General features: G+C 31.6%; 1 protein-coding gene across 1 annotated transcript in view; it reads right to left on the bottom strand.

Moving 5' to 3' along the window:
* Positions 1 to 16,223, bottom strand: part of LOC148621959 (dynein axonemal assembly factor 9-like) — a 67,924-nt gene that overhangs the window by 9,309 nt on the left and 42,392 nt on the right. Inside the window, exons 20-32 of the mRNA XM_088571382.1 lie at positions 15,716 to 15,786; positions 13,342 to 13,486; positions 11,536 to 11,639; positions 11,048 to 11,194; positions 8,070 to 8,149; positions 7,225 to 7,314; positions 6,232 to 6,370; positions 5,859 to 5,950; positions 4,209 to 4,361; positions 3,362 to 3,438; positions 1,887 to 1,935; positions 1,452 to 1,533; positions 282 to 370 (exon numbers count right to left, since the gene is read on the bottom strand). Coding sequence (XP_088427508.1) covers positions 282 to 370; positions 1,452 to 1,533; positions 1,887 to 1,935; positions 3,362 to 3,438; positions 4,209 to 4,361; positions 5,859 to 5,950; positions 6,232 to 6,370; positions 7,225 to 7,314; positions 8,070 to 8,149; positions 11,048 to 11,194; positions 11,536 to 11,639; positions 13,342 to 13,486; positions 15,716 to 15,786 — 1,318 coding nt within the window. The remainder of the gene's footprint in view (positions 1 to 281; positions 371 to 1,451; positions 1,534 to 1,886; positions 1,936 to 3,361; positions 3,439 to 4,208; positions 4,362 to 5,858; positions 5,951 to 6,231; positions 6,371 to 7,224; positions 7,315 to 8,069; positions 8,150 to 11,047; positions 11,195 to 11,535; positions 11,640 to 13,341; positions 13,487 to 15,715; positions 15,787 to 16,223) is intronic.

Below are 16,223 nucleotides of genomic sequence, written 5' to 3'. Positions count from 1 at the left end.
AAAATGTAAGAGCCGATTTATGACAACACTGATTAGGTTGGTAGAGGTATCATAAAATGAAAAAAAAAACACAATTACTAGTTATACCATTTATAATTACTAAACCTGTTTTATGTTAAATTCTGTCTTATGCATGAAAATATCAACAAGTTCTTGCATTGATTTTCAACTTAACACTGAAAAAAATATAAATGGGTGAACTTTCTCAGTAGAAATAATGCTATAACTTCTATTTTCCAGTTGGTAATGGCTCAATTCAATGATCGTAGACTAAGCCTTACCTAGTTATCTCCCCTTTATCAGCAAGAAAAAATGATACATCATTGTTGACAGATCTAATAATTCTTTGAACATCTTCTAAAGCCAAGTTCTGTGCAATGAAAAATTAAACACTTTGTTGAAAAAAAAGTTCTAAACATTCTCTTGATGTACAGTCAAACCTCAATTGAAGTCAAAGGGACCTGGCAAAAATGTTATCCGAGGTCCAAGTTATCTGAGGTTAAGTATAACCCGGAAATAGTTTGGTTGATGATTGTTTCCATTACTTACATCATTTGTTGTGCTTGTACATGTATATGTACTACACTTTACAGGGTATTTTGTGTTTTGTATCAGAGGATATCTTTTTCTGTGTTGTATATCATGTTCAAATACTGAACGGCACTGAGTGTTTAAGGGAAATTTCCATTTTATTTTTTCTACATCGAAAATGTCAGAATTTTATAACATGCTGCTTTGTATGAGTCACAATCAGGAGTATTGTCAAGCCATGTGTTCTATATTACTACAATAAGATTTTTTGCAGATTCACTATTGGAACAAATGTAGTCATTGAAATACATTTACTATTTACTGTTTGATGTTTAATTAAATGTTCAGATACCATGACAATTCGTCTGTAATTTTTTTTGATTTCTATCAAAATATCTGATATCACTGTTAGTGTGAATTCCAACATGTGACTAATAAAATTTCTTTCTTTTCACTACCCGCACTATTTTGGATTAATTAAATACAAAAATCAAGCAAAAGAGTGTCAACAAATAATTTCAAAAGCCATGTTAATCATTGTAAAAACACACTTTGGTCATAGTTTGTCATCAGGGTTTATTAACCTCAAAATTTTATCGAGGGGATAGATTAAATACTTCCGAGTTATCCGAGATTTCAATTCATCCAAGTTTGAATCATCCAAGATGAAATTGTATTGAAGTAAGGGGAGTTTTGCTGGGACTTTGAAATTAGTTCCGAGTTATCTGAGATTTCGTCTCTTCTGAATTCGACACATCAAGGTTGGACTCTAATAGAAGAAAACTAGAAAATTATAAAATGTTGGTTAGTTACAACAAATTAATAGTGCAATTTTGGGGGGGGGGAAATACCCATAAAGATAGGATAAATCCGACCTAGTGAAAATGTTCTATGTAAAATGGAGTAATTGATGTACTTACATTAATTGATGTTGATGATGTGAATAAAATGTGGTTAACCCATCCCTGCGCACATTGATTCAGTAACTGAGGAAATGTCATTCTAAAAAAGAAATGACATAAGACGGGTGAAAAAAACCTTACTGAGGTGTGTCATAAGAAAATAATACATGAAGAAAGAAATAACTGCCTAAAATACATGTAACTCACTTGACATTAAAGCCAAGATAATCACAGATGGTAGTAGATTGATAAATCTTTTTTAATTTAACACCATATCAATCAATTTAGCAAATGTGCAAAAGATACTGACATTTAACATCTGAATTATTTAAGATACAATATAAACAAATTGATACTTTAAAAAATATTCAATAACTAAACACTGCCTTTCTGTATTCAATATGTCACTTTTATGTTATAGAAGTAAACAATAACCAATAAGAAAAAACTCACTTGTGAGAAATAAAGGAATTCATAGGATCTATGCACACAGTTACAGCACCTAAAATAAAAAAAGCTGTTTTTTTAATGATAATAAAATATGAATAACTACAAACATTTATGAGACATTGCAGTTTTATACCATCAATTCTTATCTTTTTGTCTTATAAGTCAAAGTGAAATTTTGTGGATCCAATTTAAAAATCTGTACCAAAATATTAAGAACATTGCAGAACCATTAATAATATTAAACAGTGAAAGTACTCTAAACAAAAATCCCTGAACAATCTGAAAACCACTCTAAACAAAAATCCCTCAACAATCTGAAAACCACTCTAAACAAAAATCCCTCAATAATCTGAAAACCAGTCTAAACAAAAATCCCTCAACAATCTGAAAACCACTCTAAACAAAAATCCCTGAACAATCTGAAAACCACTCTAAACAAAAATCCCTCAACAATCTGAAAACCAGTCTAAACAAAAATCCCTCAACAATCTGAAAACCACTCTAAACAAAAATCCCTCAACAATCTGAAAACCACTCTAAACAAAAATCCCTCAACAATCTGAAAACCAGTCTAAACAAAAATCCCTGAACAATCTGAAAACCAGTCTAAACAAAAATCCCTCAACAATCTGAAAACCACTCTAAACAAAAATCCCTCAACAATCTGAAAACCACTCTAAACAAAAATCCCTGAACAATCTGAAAACCACTCGAAACAAAAATCCCTGAACAATCTGAAAACCACTCGAAACAAAAATCCCTGAACAATCTGAAAACCACTCTAAACAAAAATCCCTCAACAATCTGAAAACCACTCTAAACAAAAATCCCTCAACAATCTGAAAACCACTCTAAACAAAAATCCCTGAACAATCTGAAAACCAGTCTAAACAAAAATCCCTCAACAATCTGAAAACCACTCTAAACAAAAATCCCTGAACAATCTGAAAACCAGTCTAAACCAGACACTTTTAATGTATCTTTAAACCAATTTAAATGTATTTTGAACATTGGTAAACCAAATATCTCTCTAAACTGAACATAAACAAAAGGGTTTAGACAGGTTTCAGTGTACATCAGGTGTATGATTGATTGATTGATTTTATACCCCATGGCAAACATTTCATGCATTTCAGGACAAGAATGTTTGATCAATTAGAATCTGCATTGCACTTGTGTGACACGATGAGCCTGATTTTTAACGTGCTAGCTCACAGAAAAAAAAAACAGCATGCAGTTATGTAAACAAAAAGTGATTTTCATTTGAGACAAGAAGAAAAATGCAAATATAAACAATATGTCTCCCATGTTCAAAGGGATATATAATTTATTATAAATGAACAACTTTCAGATAGAACTCACCAATTGACAACCTCTGTCTGACTTGTAAGTCTGGATGATTCAATAAGATAGAACTCACCAATTGACAACCTCTGTCTGACTTGTAAGTCTGGATGATTCAATAACATAGAACTCACCAATTGACAACCTCTGTCTGACTTGTAAGTCTGGATGATTCAGTACAGCATAAACTACATCATAAATATCCATTGACCTTAAAATATATTAACATCTTATAATTGATGAGTACTTTTGAAGGCTCTTATACTTAATATATATAGAATGCCATGGCTTTTTAGCAATAAAATTGATATTAAAAATTTCTTTGGAAAGTCAGATATCATATATTTTGACTTAATTAGAAATTTGGAACCAATGAATAAAGATATAATTATTATCAAAAAGAATTTTAAGTTTTGCTGATATTAATCTAATCTAGCAAATTTTAACAAAGGCTGGGCAGAATCATTCATTAATAGCACAGAACCTAGCACAACAAAACTTGAAAAATTACGTAAGTCTGAGAAAATTCTTTACTGTTTTAGGTGATGTCATTAATTTCAAAGGCTTTGATTGGAGTTACTATGGAAGTGAAGAAGTATTTTACAAGTTTTGTGGTACTAGGGCCTGATAGGTAGTTCTACTTTCAGACTACTGTCATATTATAACATCTCATAATGTAATAGTACTTTCATTTCTGTGAAACTTTTGAATGCTCTAAGATAAGTAAATATTTACTGATTTCCACATCTTCCTAGGATTGACATTGATAATAAAAATTTGGAAGTTAAATATCATATATTTTGACTTATAAAATGTGGTTACCAATAATATAAGGATTTAATAACTGTCCAAAAGGATCATAAGTTCAGCTGATGTGAATTTATTCTTGAAACCAAGGTTTGACAGATTCATATTCTATATACTGACAAAAAGAATTTTATAACATACAAATCTTAATGTTTCACTAAGTGGTTTACATACCCAGGCGTAACAAGTAAGATCCTTTTCTTCCGTGAGGTGCTATCTGTGTAGGCAGATCTACTCCTGTGAGTTGCTATACTTTTCAATGACTGATAGAGATGGAATGGTACAAATGGAGTGGTATGAGATCTATCTTGCTGTAGGACAGTCCATCTGTAAATATTTTAACTTATTCTCAGCTTGGAGATTTTTCTATGCAGCTGAGAGAAAACTAAACTGAAGGTCACTAGAGGATACTCCCACTCACCACCCCATTAACTATATTGTTAATATATAAAGTCATCAACATGAAGTTGATGCTGATTCATTCTGAAATTGAATCCCATGATTTTTGCATACCAGTAACTATACGAAGCTTCTGTCAAAATATCAAGAGGCTGTACTAAGAAGTTGCAGAGTGAAATAGTTGTGAACAGATGAACAGAAAGACACCACTTTATATATAATGGAAGGTTACTTATCTCAACTTTTCAAACACAATTAGATGAAAAACACTCAAGAAAAGAAGAGTTGTAAAATATCACAAACAGTATTGTCTGTAAGTGATTATCATATATGGCTCAATTACTCTAATAAACTTTGATCCGAGTCAGACGAAAAAGCAGTACTGGACAGACACTAAATTCCAACCGATACTTGGATGTTGTGCACGAATATTAGTTACATTAAATACTCAGAGTGAAGTGTATTAGAGATTTTAAAATCTTCAGAATGCTTGACAAGATGGATAAAATAAAATATATACTCAAAAGAATCATTTTAGATGCAAGTTTCAAGGACTATTTTGGTTAAGAAGGACATTTCAGCATTAATTTGGGGTTTGGAGATTGGTGGAAAAATGAGTCACACTTTGCCTCTGATATTTCAAGTGGAGAGTCCTAGGTGTACTCCAGATGATTAGCCAAAAGAGTCGGTGATTAAATGTATAGAACCCTATGGTGTCAATAACCAAACATATGTGGACATATAAATTGGTTACTTTTTCAAATGGAAATCATTCAAAAACCTGCTGTCTAGTTATTTAATGTAGATCATATCTATAAATGTTTTTGCTATACAGAATTTAATAATTTTTTCAGAAAGTTTGTGTAATCAACATACTTTTTTTTAAATAGGTCTTCAAACATGATTTTGAGGTATTTTATCTTTAATACTGATAACATTTTTATAGAGTAAAAAGAGGAAATCCACACTTCTTTTACACAGGTGTTAAGCTTACAGCTTTCAGCACCCCAATATTTTATGAAAATTTCAACAGTTTCCCGCTTACATTCCCATCTCAAATCAAGAGATTTAGCCACTTTTCTCTCATTATATTTGAATTTTCAGCTTAAAATCGTAATAAATTACTTCAATTCATGTCACAAAAACAAAAACACAGCAAATCTCCAGCTTTAAGAAAATTTTGAGAGGCTTTAGAATTTACCAAGGTTAACACCAATGCATATTAAAAAATGTTAGAATAATTATGACAGGGTACAAAGGAAAAATTATAGATCCATGTTGCCTTAGACAAGGACAGACATTGAAGTTACTTGATCAAAATTTGGAAGAGATCAATCAAAAGATATTATATTTTCAGAAAACTTGGAACATCCCCAGTTATTCCGTTTTATATTTTACTCGAAAAATTATAGACTCCCAACTTACTCATATCTGTCTTTGGTTAGCGTCACTAGAGTATTACACAAGTTCTCTTTGTGACTTCCTTCTATTCCTCCAATAATGTTAATGATAATTTGCTAAAAAAAAACAAGTCATAAAAAAACAATGAAGGTTCTTTTTATAACCAAATTGTAGTGGCTTAGTCCAAACTTAAGTTTTACAGGAATTAATCACACTTCACCAATCATTCCCTAACTCATCACTTTTCACGAGGTATATAACATTGTTAAAAATTCTTTCAACTATTTTAAGGAAGAATATATTTGATCGTATCATATTTTATTCTGATCAGGGACATCTTGTTCACATGTTATAAGTTACATGATTTTTTGGCTACCATAGTTAACTGACATTTTACCTGATCGGGTTCAGATGATAAGACTTCAAATGTTCCACTGGAGTTAACAACATCATCATCTCTATTTAGGAGAAGAGAAAGATATTTCTCCTCAAATGGAACATTCCCTACAGTACTGGCTGAGAAATGATACAGAAATCTGAAGAAAAGTAAACAATAAACTTTTAGGAAAATTATTATAACAGGTGTGAATATTAAGATTGTTGCTTTGACACAACACAATTGTCTATACAGATTTGTTTCCATCTTCTGAAATAGCTGCACTAAATCATATTTTGTGTTTTAATCTATTATCTCTAAAAAAAAAAACAGCAATAGATACAGATTTCTTAAGTTCATGAAAACTGATTTTGAGTTATTACTACCACTTTCCTATGAACTTGAAAAGTATCCAAATGGAACTTTAGTCATTAGGTATACACATGTAATATACACAAAAGTTTCCTGAAAATTGTTGAAATCATTTTGAATTATTGTATGTAGAGAATTAACTTTACTAAATCAAGTGCTGTCAAATAGGATGTTATGGTCGAGCCATACTAAGAAAAGGAGACAACATTCAGTTCAACAAGTTTAGGTTGTGTATTAAATCTTAAATCAGTCAAGCCAATAGCACTCGAAAAACAAAATATTAAAAAAGTGGTAGTTCGGGTGATAGCAGGATAGCCCCACCCTGCCCTGTCATAAAAGTGGGGTTTAATTTCCCACTTAATCCTTAGATAGTTGAATCAATATATCCCTAAACTACCATATCAATGTATCAATGTCTATCATACTGTAACATTTACCGGGCTTGATAATTCGGTGTACAGTTAATGTGCTGCCACCACCTGTGTTTAAAAGGTACACAGGGACCTCATAGAAAGATAGTAAGCTAGTACTCACAGAAGAAACGATCACAGTTTCTCAGATTTGTAACAGAGTGAATCTGTTCAGTTTTTAATGTGTAATTTAATACATAATTTTGTCTGGGGTGACTGTTACAATACTAACCTATCAATGTTATGTAATGAAGCTGCAGCTGTCCTGAATCCCGTCACTGTTTTAGTAGTGTTGCTGTAAAGGTTTTGTAACACAGAATGGCTGGAAATACAATTAATATTATTTAAAACACAAAACAGGCAACACAGACCATGATGTATACTATCGAACAATTTATCAGTTAAAACTATGGAGGATAGATCGTCCATACATGATTAAGATGTAAAATAATTAGCATTTAGTAAAAATAAACATGGTAATACCTTAGCTTCAAGTGAGTGAAAACAATTTTGAATCCTTAAAACTATCTGAGATGTACAACAACTTTAAGTTAGTATACTTTGGCCATTTTATACAATTAAAGAACCTTAGTGAGCACGCTCACATACCCCATGCGTCGCGTCCCCATGTTGGATATTCAAATAAATTTATAAGAGAAAAACATGTAGATGGGCCCTGATAAAAAAGGAATAAGAGTGTTTTTTAGGCTTTAGACCTTTATCTTCTAACTAAATTCTGTTACTCAGAATGGTAGTATCAAACTCCAGACTGTGATTTCTTTGAGTTTTAGTTAATCAAAAGTGAATACATGTATCATCGTAGAGGAACAAAACGTACACTTGACCTGTAACTTATCATGGTGAACTTATACACCAAAAATCATGTCAATATCTGCATTTAGAAAAAAAAGCCCAGAAAGCTGATGATGGACTGTCGGACGGACAGTTATGTTATGCTAAGAATTCAATAATAATCTTTTAAAACAATTTATAAATAACTTCTTTGTTTACAGCTTTTCATTTCAGTTTTAAAGAAACAATCTATTCAATTTCACTTTCCTATAATCAAAGACATACATTTCAGTAAAACATGGAGGTAATTCTTGTATTTTAGTGATGCTAGGTAAATTGGATTCTTTCTTCCACTCAGGCAGTACCTGAAAAAAAAAAAAAAAGATTATTTCAAGTTGTGATATGTCCCATGCACTTATGAAATTTGAAGGTGCCAAAGTCCCAAAAGTTCTATAAAATTTATTTCACCAACATGATGGTGTGGTGTGCACATCTACATTTAATAACAATTCATCCTAAGGTTAAGGTTTGTAGAAGCAATCTGCCTGGAAGTTGCTGAAGAGTCCACAAGGTGTTGCCATCAACTTTATGGATTTCTACCTCTTTGTCTAAGGAAACAAATAACATAGTTCAAGGTTCTAGTTATTGCAACTTTACAGCAGCTGATATGTTGTGTAATGAGAAACACAGACTTACTGACAAAACACATGTAATAAATAAAACAACCACTCTATACCACTCAGAAACACAGACTTTCTGATAAAATACATGTAAGAATGAATCAACCACTTCATACCACTCAGAAACACAGACTTACTGACAAAACAATAATAAAAAAGTTTTGCTTATATAAACTATACTTGTGACATCATTATGACATCATAACCATGATCTAAATCCACAAAGTATTCATTTTCTTAATATTTATATTTAAACCTATTACAGGGTGTCAAGCCACTTTTGGCCTAAAAATATAGGATTATAGGGAATTAATAGGGCAAATATAGGGATTTTTAATTAAATTTATAGGGATATATACAATTTTTATTGCAGGCTTTGTGTTGAAAGTCTATTGTTTCAGCCCTGAAACCTAGCAAATTTAGTATTTAATAAAAACTGGAAAAATATGACAACTTTGATTAGTTTCCTGTTCAGCTTTTACATCTCTGATACAAACCTATATATAACCCTCTATTCTAAGTACATGTATTATGGCCTCCTCCTCCTCCATTTCTTTTCCTCCCATTTATTATTTTTTCCTAATTTACATCAAGCCATTATAAAGTTACTCTTTATATAACATCAAAATTAAACAAAACAAGTATTCAAAATGTCTAATGAGTACATGAAAATGTCATTAATGCTTTTGTTGCTTTCTATCTTTTACATGTGCTGCAGTTGTTTCACTCTTTCTCTTAGTTGATTTATCTCCCTTGCTTTTAGAACTGCTTTCCTTATCATCCTGCTTTTTTTAATTTGATTGATGACAGTGTCATGATGTTTTGTACCATGCTTCACTTGCATTGTGTCATCTTCTTCCCCAAGAGACATGACTTTTCGTAACAATGAGCTCTTCACCTTCTCCAACACCTTTTGTTTCTCTCTGATTTTTTCCAGCTCCTTTAAGGCTTTTTTCTGATTTGCTTGTAGCTGTATCAATCATCATTTCGGCAACCTGTAGAGATGATCTATCTATATCCTGTTTCTAGTTTCATTTTTCCTTCTTTAACGAGGGCATTGCCTGTATCTATACCAATCTTAACTTGTGTTTCTCTTTCTGACAGTTCTAGCTCTCTTTAGTCAATTTTTTTTGGTAGCTGCTAATTCTCTTTAATCTTTCTTCATTTTCCCTTTTCAACCTTGCTTTGGTTCTTTTTTGTTTCTTCTTTCTTCAAGACTTGCTTGGTAACAAGCATGTGCAGTTTTCAAAGCTTTGATCAATTCCTTTATGACAGGTAAGTTTCTTGGCTGTTTATGTTGAGGATCATAAAATGCAACTTCATCCTTCATCATTCATATGCCATTAATGGCTTGCTCTGAAAGCGAAGTCCTATCATCAGTGACCACATCAATATTCACTGACAAACTCCTCTCTACTTCTGCATTTCCATGTGGCAATACCAGAGCTCTTTTAAATACTTTCTCCAATAGTTTGTACTTTTTTTGCCACCATCACCTTTCAAGTCAAATACTTCTCTCCAGTAGTGGTCAATTCTATGTATGTTCAGGATTTCCCTACCTACACCATTTTTGTGCTCTACAATGCCCTCTGGAAGGTTTTATTGACATTCTCGGATATGCTCCATTAAAAACAAATTATCCCCTATATAGAAATCAGGTAAAATAAATAAATGCAAAGATTTTCATAACAACTGACCCTAATTTTCACAAGTATGAAACCTTTACCACACATAGTTTTGCTTTTTGGCCTATAGTGCTGTACCATACAAACATCCACCTGTACAAGGCAAGTTGGTCAAAATCCTTGTTTTCGGTTTCTGGTTGGATTGTCGTCATTTTTCACACTTTCCCATTTCAAGTATATATTTCGATGTTGATTCCAGAATTATCAAAGTTTGAGGACTTGTAGATTTTTTTTTTTTATCTCATGTCCATTGTATATCCTTGTGATATTTCTGGAATCAGTATGTAGGAATATGACTTAAATACAAACTTTTCAACAAGGATATGATATATCTCTTTGTAGTCTTTCTACTAACATTAGTATATGATGATCAATAAGCAAAGCTTATATTTTGCTGCCCTGAGTACACCAGAATATCATACCCATAAAGTACTTTCCCAGAAATAGCTATTTAATACATATATATGTATGAGTATCTTAATTGCATATGAAATAGTAAAGAGATACATTGCATATTAATGATTTATACAGGCCTCATACATTTGTATATCAGTGTTTTTCTATCATTTCGGAAAAAAAAATCAGATTTTTCTGATTATATAGGGTTTTATAGGAATTTTAATGAATTATAGGGAAAATATAGGGACTTTCAACTTTATAGGAAAATATAGGAATTTACAGGGACTTGACACCCTGCTATTACTATGTTTTGTATCATGTTTTCATTATTAGTCGATACTTTTGGGCCATAATCAGGGCATTATGCCATTACATCTTTCTGTTATTTTGATTGTTTTGAATGCTTAAATGCCATACTGAAATTCACAAAAAAGTCAATGTTTTTTATTTTTACTGAATTCATGTTTGTATATATCCTTGATCATACTGTAATACTTACCACAGAGTACATGTGTTTGTAAGCCTTTGATTTGGGGTTAAAGGACACAAAAATCAGGTTATCACCAGACAGGAGGTAGGAAGGAACTAAACCTTTCATGGTTATCTTGATTTCTACCACCAAAATAGCCACAGACCGGGAGTTGTCCTGAAAGAATAGATTAACATAAGAAACTAAAGAGACATTAAAAAGTTTTTGTAACTTATATGTTTTATTGCATGTATAGGTTTATGATAAATTAAATCATCCACTGTTAAAACACATCTGATGTTACCAGCTCAACTTCATAGCGTTATCATTCTTTATCTTGAATCAAATTAAACAAATTAAAAAATCAGCATATATTGATAAAAGAAACATCATTTAAACAAACTGCACTGGAAAGGATTAAAGAAATGATCTAGCTTCATGAAAGAATTTGATGACTCTACTTATAAGCATACTTCATATTTCATGACAAGTCATTCACCTAACATTATTATACCTACATCATCAAAGAACTGAAGTGATTTGATAATGCTATCATCTAAGACTATAGCACCTGTTTGTTGACTGTACAAAACTATCTTGTTCTGGTACATGTATACAGTAGCTGTAATATCAAATATACAAAAAGGTAAATGACATTTTGTACTACGTGAGACAATATATCATCAAAAAGGTAAATGACATTTTGTACTACGTGAGACAATATATCATCAAAAAGGTTAATGACATTTTGTACTACGTGAGACAATATATCATCAAAAAGGTAAATGACATTTTGTACTACGTGAGACAATATATCATCAAAAAGGTTAATGACATTTTGTACTACGTGAGACAATATATCATCAAAAAGGTAAATGACATTTTGGACTATGTGAGACAATATATCATCAAAAAGGTAAATGACATTTTGTACTACGTGAGACAATATATCATCAAAAAGGTAAATGACATTTTGGACTACATGAAACAATATATCATCAAAAAGGTAAATGACATTTTGTACTACGTGAGACAATAAATCATCAAAAAGGTAAATGACATTTTGGACTATGTGAGACAATATATCATCAAAAAGGTAAATGTCATTTTGGAATAAATGAGACAATATATCATCAAAAAGGTAAATGACATTTTGGACTACATGAAACAATATATCATCAAAAAGGTAAATGACATTTTGGACTATGTGAGGCAATATATCATCAAAAAGGTTAATGACATTTTGGACTACATGAGGCAATATATCATCAAAAAGATAAATGTCATTTTGGACTACATGAGACAATATATCATCAAAAAAGTAAATGACATTTTGGACTATGCGAGACAATATATCATCAAAAAGGTTAATGACATTTTGGACTACATGAGACAATATATCATCAAAAGGTGAATGACATTTTGGACTACATGAGACAATATATCATCAAAAAGGTAAATGACATTTTGGACTATGTGAGGCAATATATCATCAAAAAAGTAAATGACATTTTGGACTATGCGAGAATATATCATCAAAAAGGTGAATGACATTTTGGACTACATGAGACAATATATCATCAAAAGGTGAATGACATTTTGGACTACATGAGACAATATATCATCAAAAAGGTAAATGACATTTTGGACTATGTGAGGCAATATATCATCAAAAAAGTAAATGACATTTTGGACTATGCGAGACAATATATCATCAAAAAGGTGAATGACATTTTGGACTACATGAGATAATATATCATCAAAAGGTGAATGACATTCTGGACTACATGAGACAATATATCATCAAAAGGTGAATGACATTTTGGACTACATGAGACAATATATCATCAAAAGGTGAATGACATTTTGGACTACATGAGACAATATATCATCAAAAAGGTAAATGACATTTTGGACTATGTGAGACAATATATCATCAAAAAGGTTAATGACATTTTGGACTACGTGAGACAATATATCATCAAAAATAAGGTAGCAGTTTATTTCTCCATTTCCTCAGAAATTAGGTAATAACATTGTGTTAAAACATTATATATAGCAGTAAGATGATTTTTTTCAGGTATTTACAGGTAAAAACATAACATAATAACATAATTTCTTTCACTTCTAAACTGTCTGTGTAACCTAAAATACTCATCATTGTCGTCAATAATGTTATATTTACTAGTTGGACCATATATATGTGTTCTATCAGTGGTTTATTACAAAGAACATATCCCAAGTCCATAGTATAATCACTGAGAGTTTGCATAAACCACACATAACATATTCTATTAACAATACCTATCTACTACAGTACTTACCTTCTAGTGGAGGTTGGCAGATATTCCTGTGACTTCCAATATGAACACTCTCCCCTGATATTAATATCTGGCCATAAACATCATCCCTCATATTTTTGAAGTTCTCCTCCAGTATGGTAATCTCATCCTTTCCTTTAGATCTGATCTGCAAAATAAATTGAATATTCATTAGTTTGGCAATTATAAAGTATTAATAAAGCACAGGTTATCCAATAAGGGTGGACTAACAAAATCAATTAATGTTCATACTTAAATAATACCTTAAAGTCTTTCTGAGACTAAATGTAAATAATTTTGTTTCTTTATTATTTGATAGCCTAAATATGCGAAATCTTTTTAACTTAATTGATACTTGTTATACTGTAAGTTTGGCTGGAGTAAAAAGTGAATGAGTAATTCATATAGCAAAATTTCATATGTAAACTAGAAGCCCTGTTTATCACAGGAGCCCCCGCCTCATTTGTTAGTAATGATTTTTTTTTAGTAAATCAAATGACACTAATGATGCCCCCCTAGATTTGCCAAATTAGGAACATGTTTATTTCTGTATGAAGACATGGTTTGCAGATTCAGAAATCCTTCCAAAACCTTAGTTACTTATGGTCTAGGGATCAATTTGGGGATCAGAAATTCCTAAATATATGCATATCTACATATTGTATTCTGGCCACATAGTGTCATGAAATTCTGTTTGGTAGTGTCAGACTAGTTGCAATGAGAAAAAGAGGACCGAAGGACGGATTAATGGACACATAAAAAATGTTAATACCCCCCCAAAACAAATCTCTAACTTTGCTGCTTGGGATATATTTCTGACAAAAATAACAAAGTCTAACTTTCACCCATTTCCGTAATATTTCACGAAAATCAAAATCCTTTGACCCTGCACATCTTCATCATGTGTTGAAATATCATTATTAACCAACTTAATACAATATGTATAGAAATGCCCATCCTTTATGAGCTGAAAGTTTCAACAACTGGTCATTATGAACCGGAAATTCCTACAGCCGGTCATTACGAAATCACAGCCATGCATTAAAAATTTCAAAACAGGGCGTCAATACGGAGCCATTATGAGCTAAATCAAAATGGCATATATTTCTTAAAATAATTAGATTAGGATATTGAAAGTTGCAGAAAGATGGTACTGGGACTAAATATATTGAATTATTAGGTATGTTTAATCTTAAGCTTAAAATTCACATTTTTTTTTTATATTTTTTTTTGGGGGGGGGGGGTTCATTGGAGGCAGGCAACAAAACTGAAATCTCGAAGCGGGAGCACATACTTTTTTATATAGAAATGCTAAAGAAAAAAAGGCGACTTTCATGTTTTAGTAATTTTCAAAGACGAAATGTGCAGTCAAATCTCATTGTTTTGCACAAATCCAGGTGTTGACATTAATCTTCAAAGAGTACATTTCCTTTCTCTTTTTACTCACCTACCTTGTACGCTATGTCAAAAGAGTTCCCATGTCATTTGAAAATAGCTTGATTCCAGATCAAAATGCACTTAAAAACATGGTTTTTACATAAAAAATTACCAAATTATTTGTTTGCTTTTGAAATTTCCTGGGTCACATACTAGGACAGTATCAATAAACCTAAGAATGATGACGGAAACAACCCAAATATTTTGTATATTATGGACATCTGAGAGGTTATTGAGATTATTTGATTCATCAAGGTATGAACTTATTTTTAATTAATGTGAAATCATATGTATTGATAATAAATTCTGACTACGTCCAGAAATAAAGTTGGTTAATTAAAGTATCAATGCATGGCCTTTTCCATATTGGCCTTATTACATGCCCTTGGTATCAATAATGGCCTCAGATGGCTGTAATGGTCCATTACAGTTATCCTTGGCCAATATTAATACCTCTGGCATGTTACAGGGCCAATATGGAAAAGGCCATATATTAATACTATAGTAAAATATTTTAGATGTAGTTCGAAAACTGTACAAGGAGATAGTCGGACAAGCCATATAGCCCTATTTCTGAGTAAAATGACTATTTTAAAGTGTAACTATCACCAATTTCCGTAATACTTCACAAAAATCAAAATCCTTTGGCCCTGCACATCTTCATCATGTGTAGAAATATCCTGTAAAATATTTTAGATGTAGTTCAAAAACTGTATGAGAAGATAGCTGGACAAGCCATGATCATGTGTAATCCAGACGGACGAACAGAAGGTCAAGGGTAAATTAATATGCCCTCCGACAGTTTGTCGCGGGGGTATAAAAAATGTAAATTCCAGAAAGTACATTGAAGATTGTGTTGACATAATAAACAATAGCCAAATTTAAATAATGTCAGGGTTTTAAAGACAAGACTAAAAACAGACCAATGAGAATTACATACCGACCAAGCCTGGTACTTAGGAATCTGCCCTGTCAAAAATAACACTTCATAATCTCTTGTCACAGTACCATCTGAAATTAAAAATGTAAATTAAAGAAATATGCTGCCAACTATGAAATACTATTTTTTATGTCTCACAAATTCACACAAAAAAAAATGTATCTGTTAATATCAGAATAAATCAATTAGATTATATATGTAAGCAATATAAAGTAAATTCAACCTTGTGGTCATATGTTAAGGTCACATGAAAGTCACCATGGTATGCAACCATGGGAAAACATCCACATACCAACAAACTTTAGTAAAGCTAAAAAAACTTCTGACAATTCTTCAGATAAAGAAGGAAATGTTGATCTTAAGGAAAAGGTCATGTCACCATGGTCTTTGATATACCATCTAATGGTGAACCATTTATATTCCAAATATGCAAGACCTAGGTGAAGAAAACAAGTTGTGACCCAATAAGTTGAAGTCAAAGTCAAGGTTAATATGGTCTGTAAAACTC

This window comes from Perna viridis, chromosome 3, assembly GCF_037379345.1.
Source record: "Perna viridis isolate PV_CMFRI_1.1 ecotype Kerala chromosome 3, ASM3737934v1, whole genome shotgun sequence".
Lineage (NCBI taxonomy): Eukaryota > Metazoa > Mollusca > Bivalvia > Mytilida > Mytilidae > Perna > Perna viridis.
Note: the sequence above shows the minus strand (reverse complement) of the source record. Positions and strands in the feature narration are given on the sequence as shown.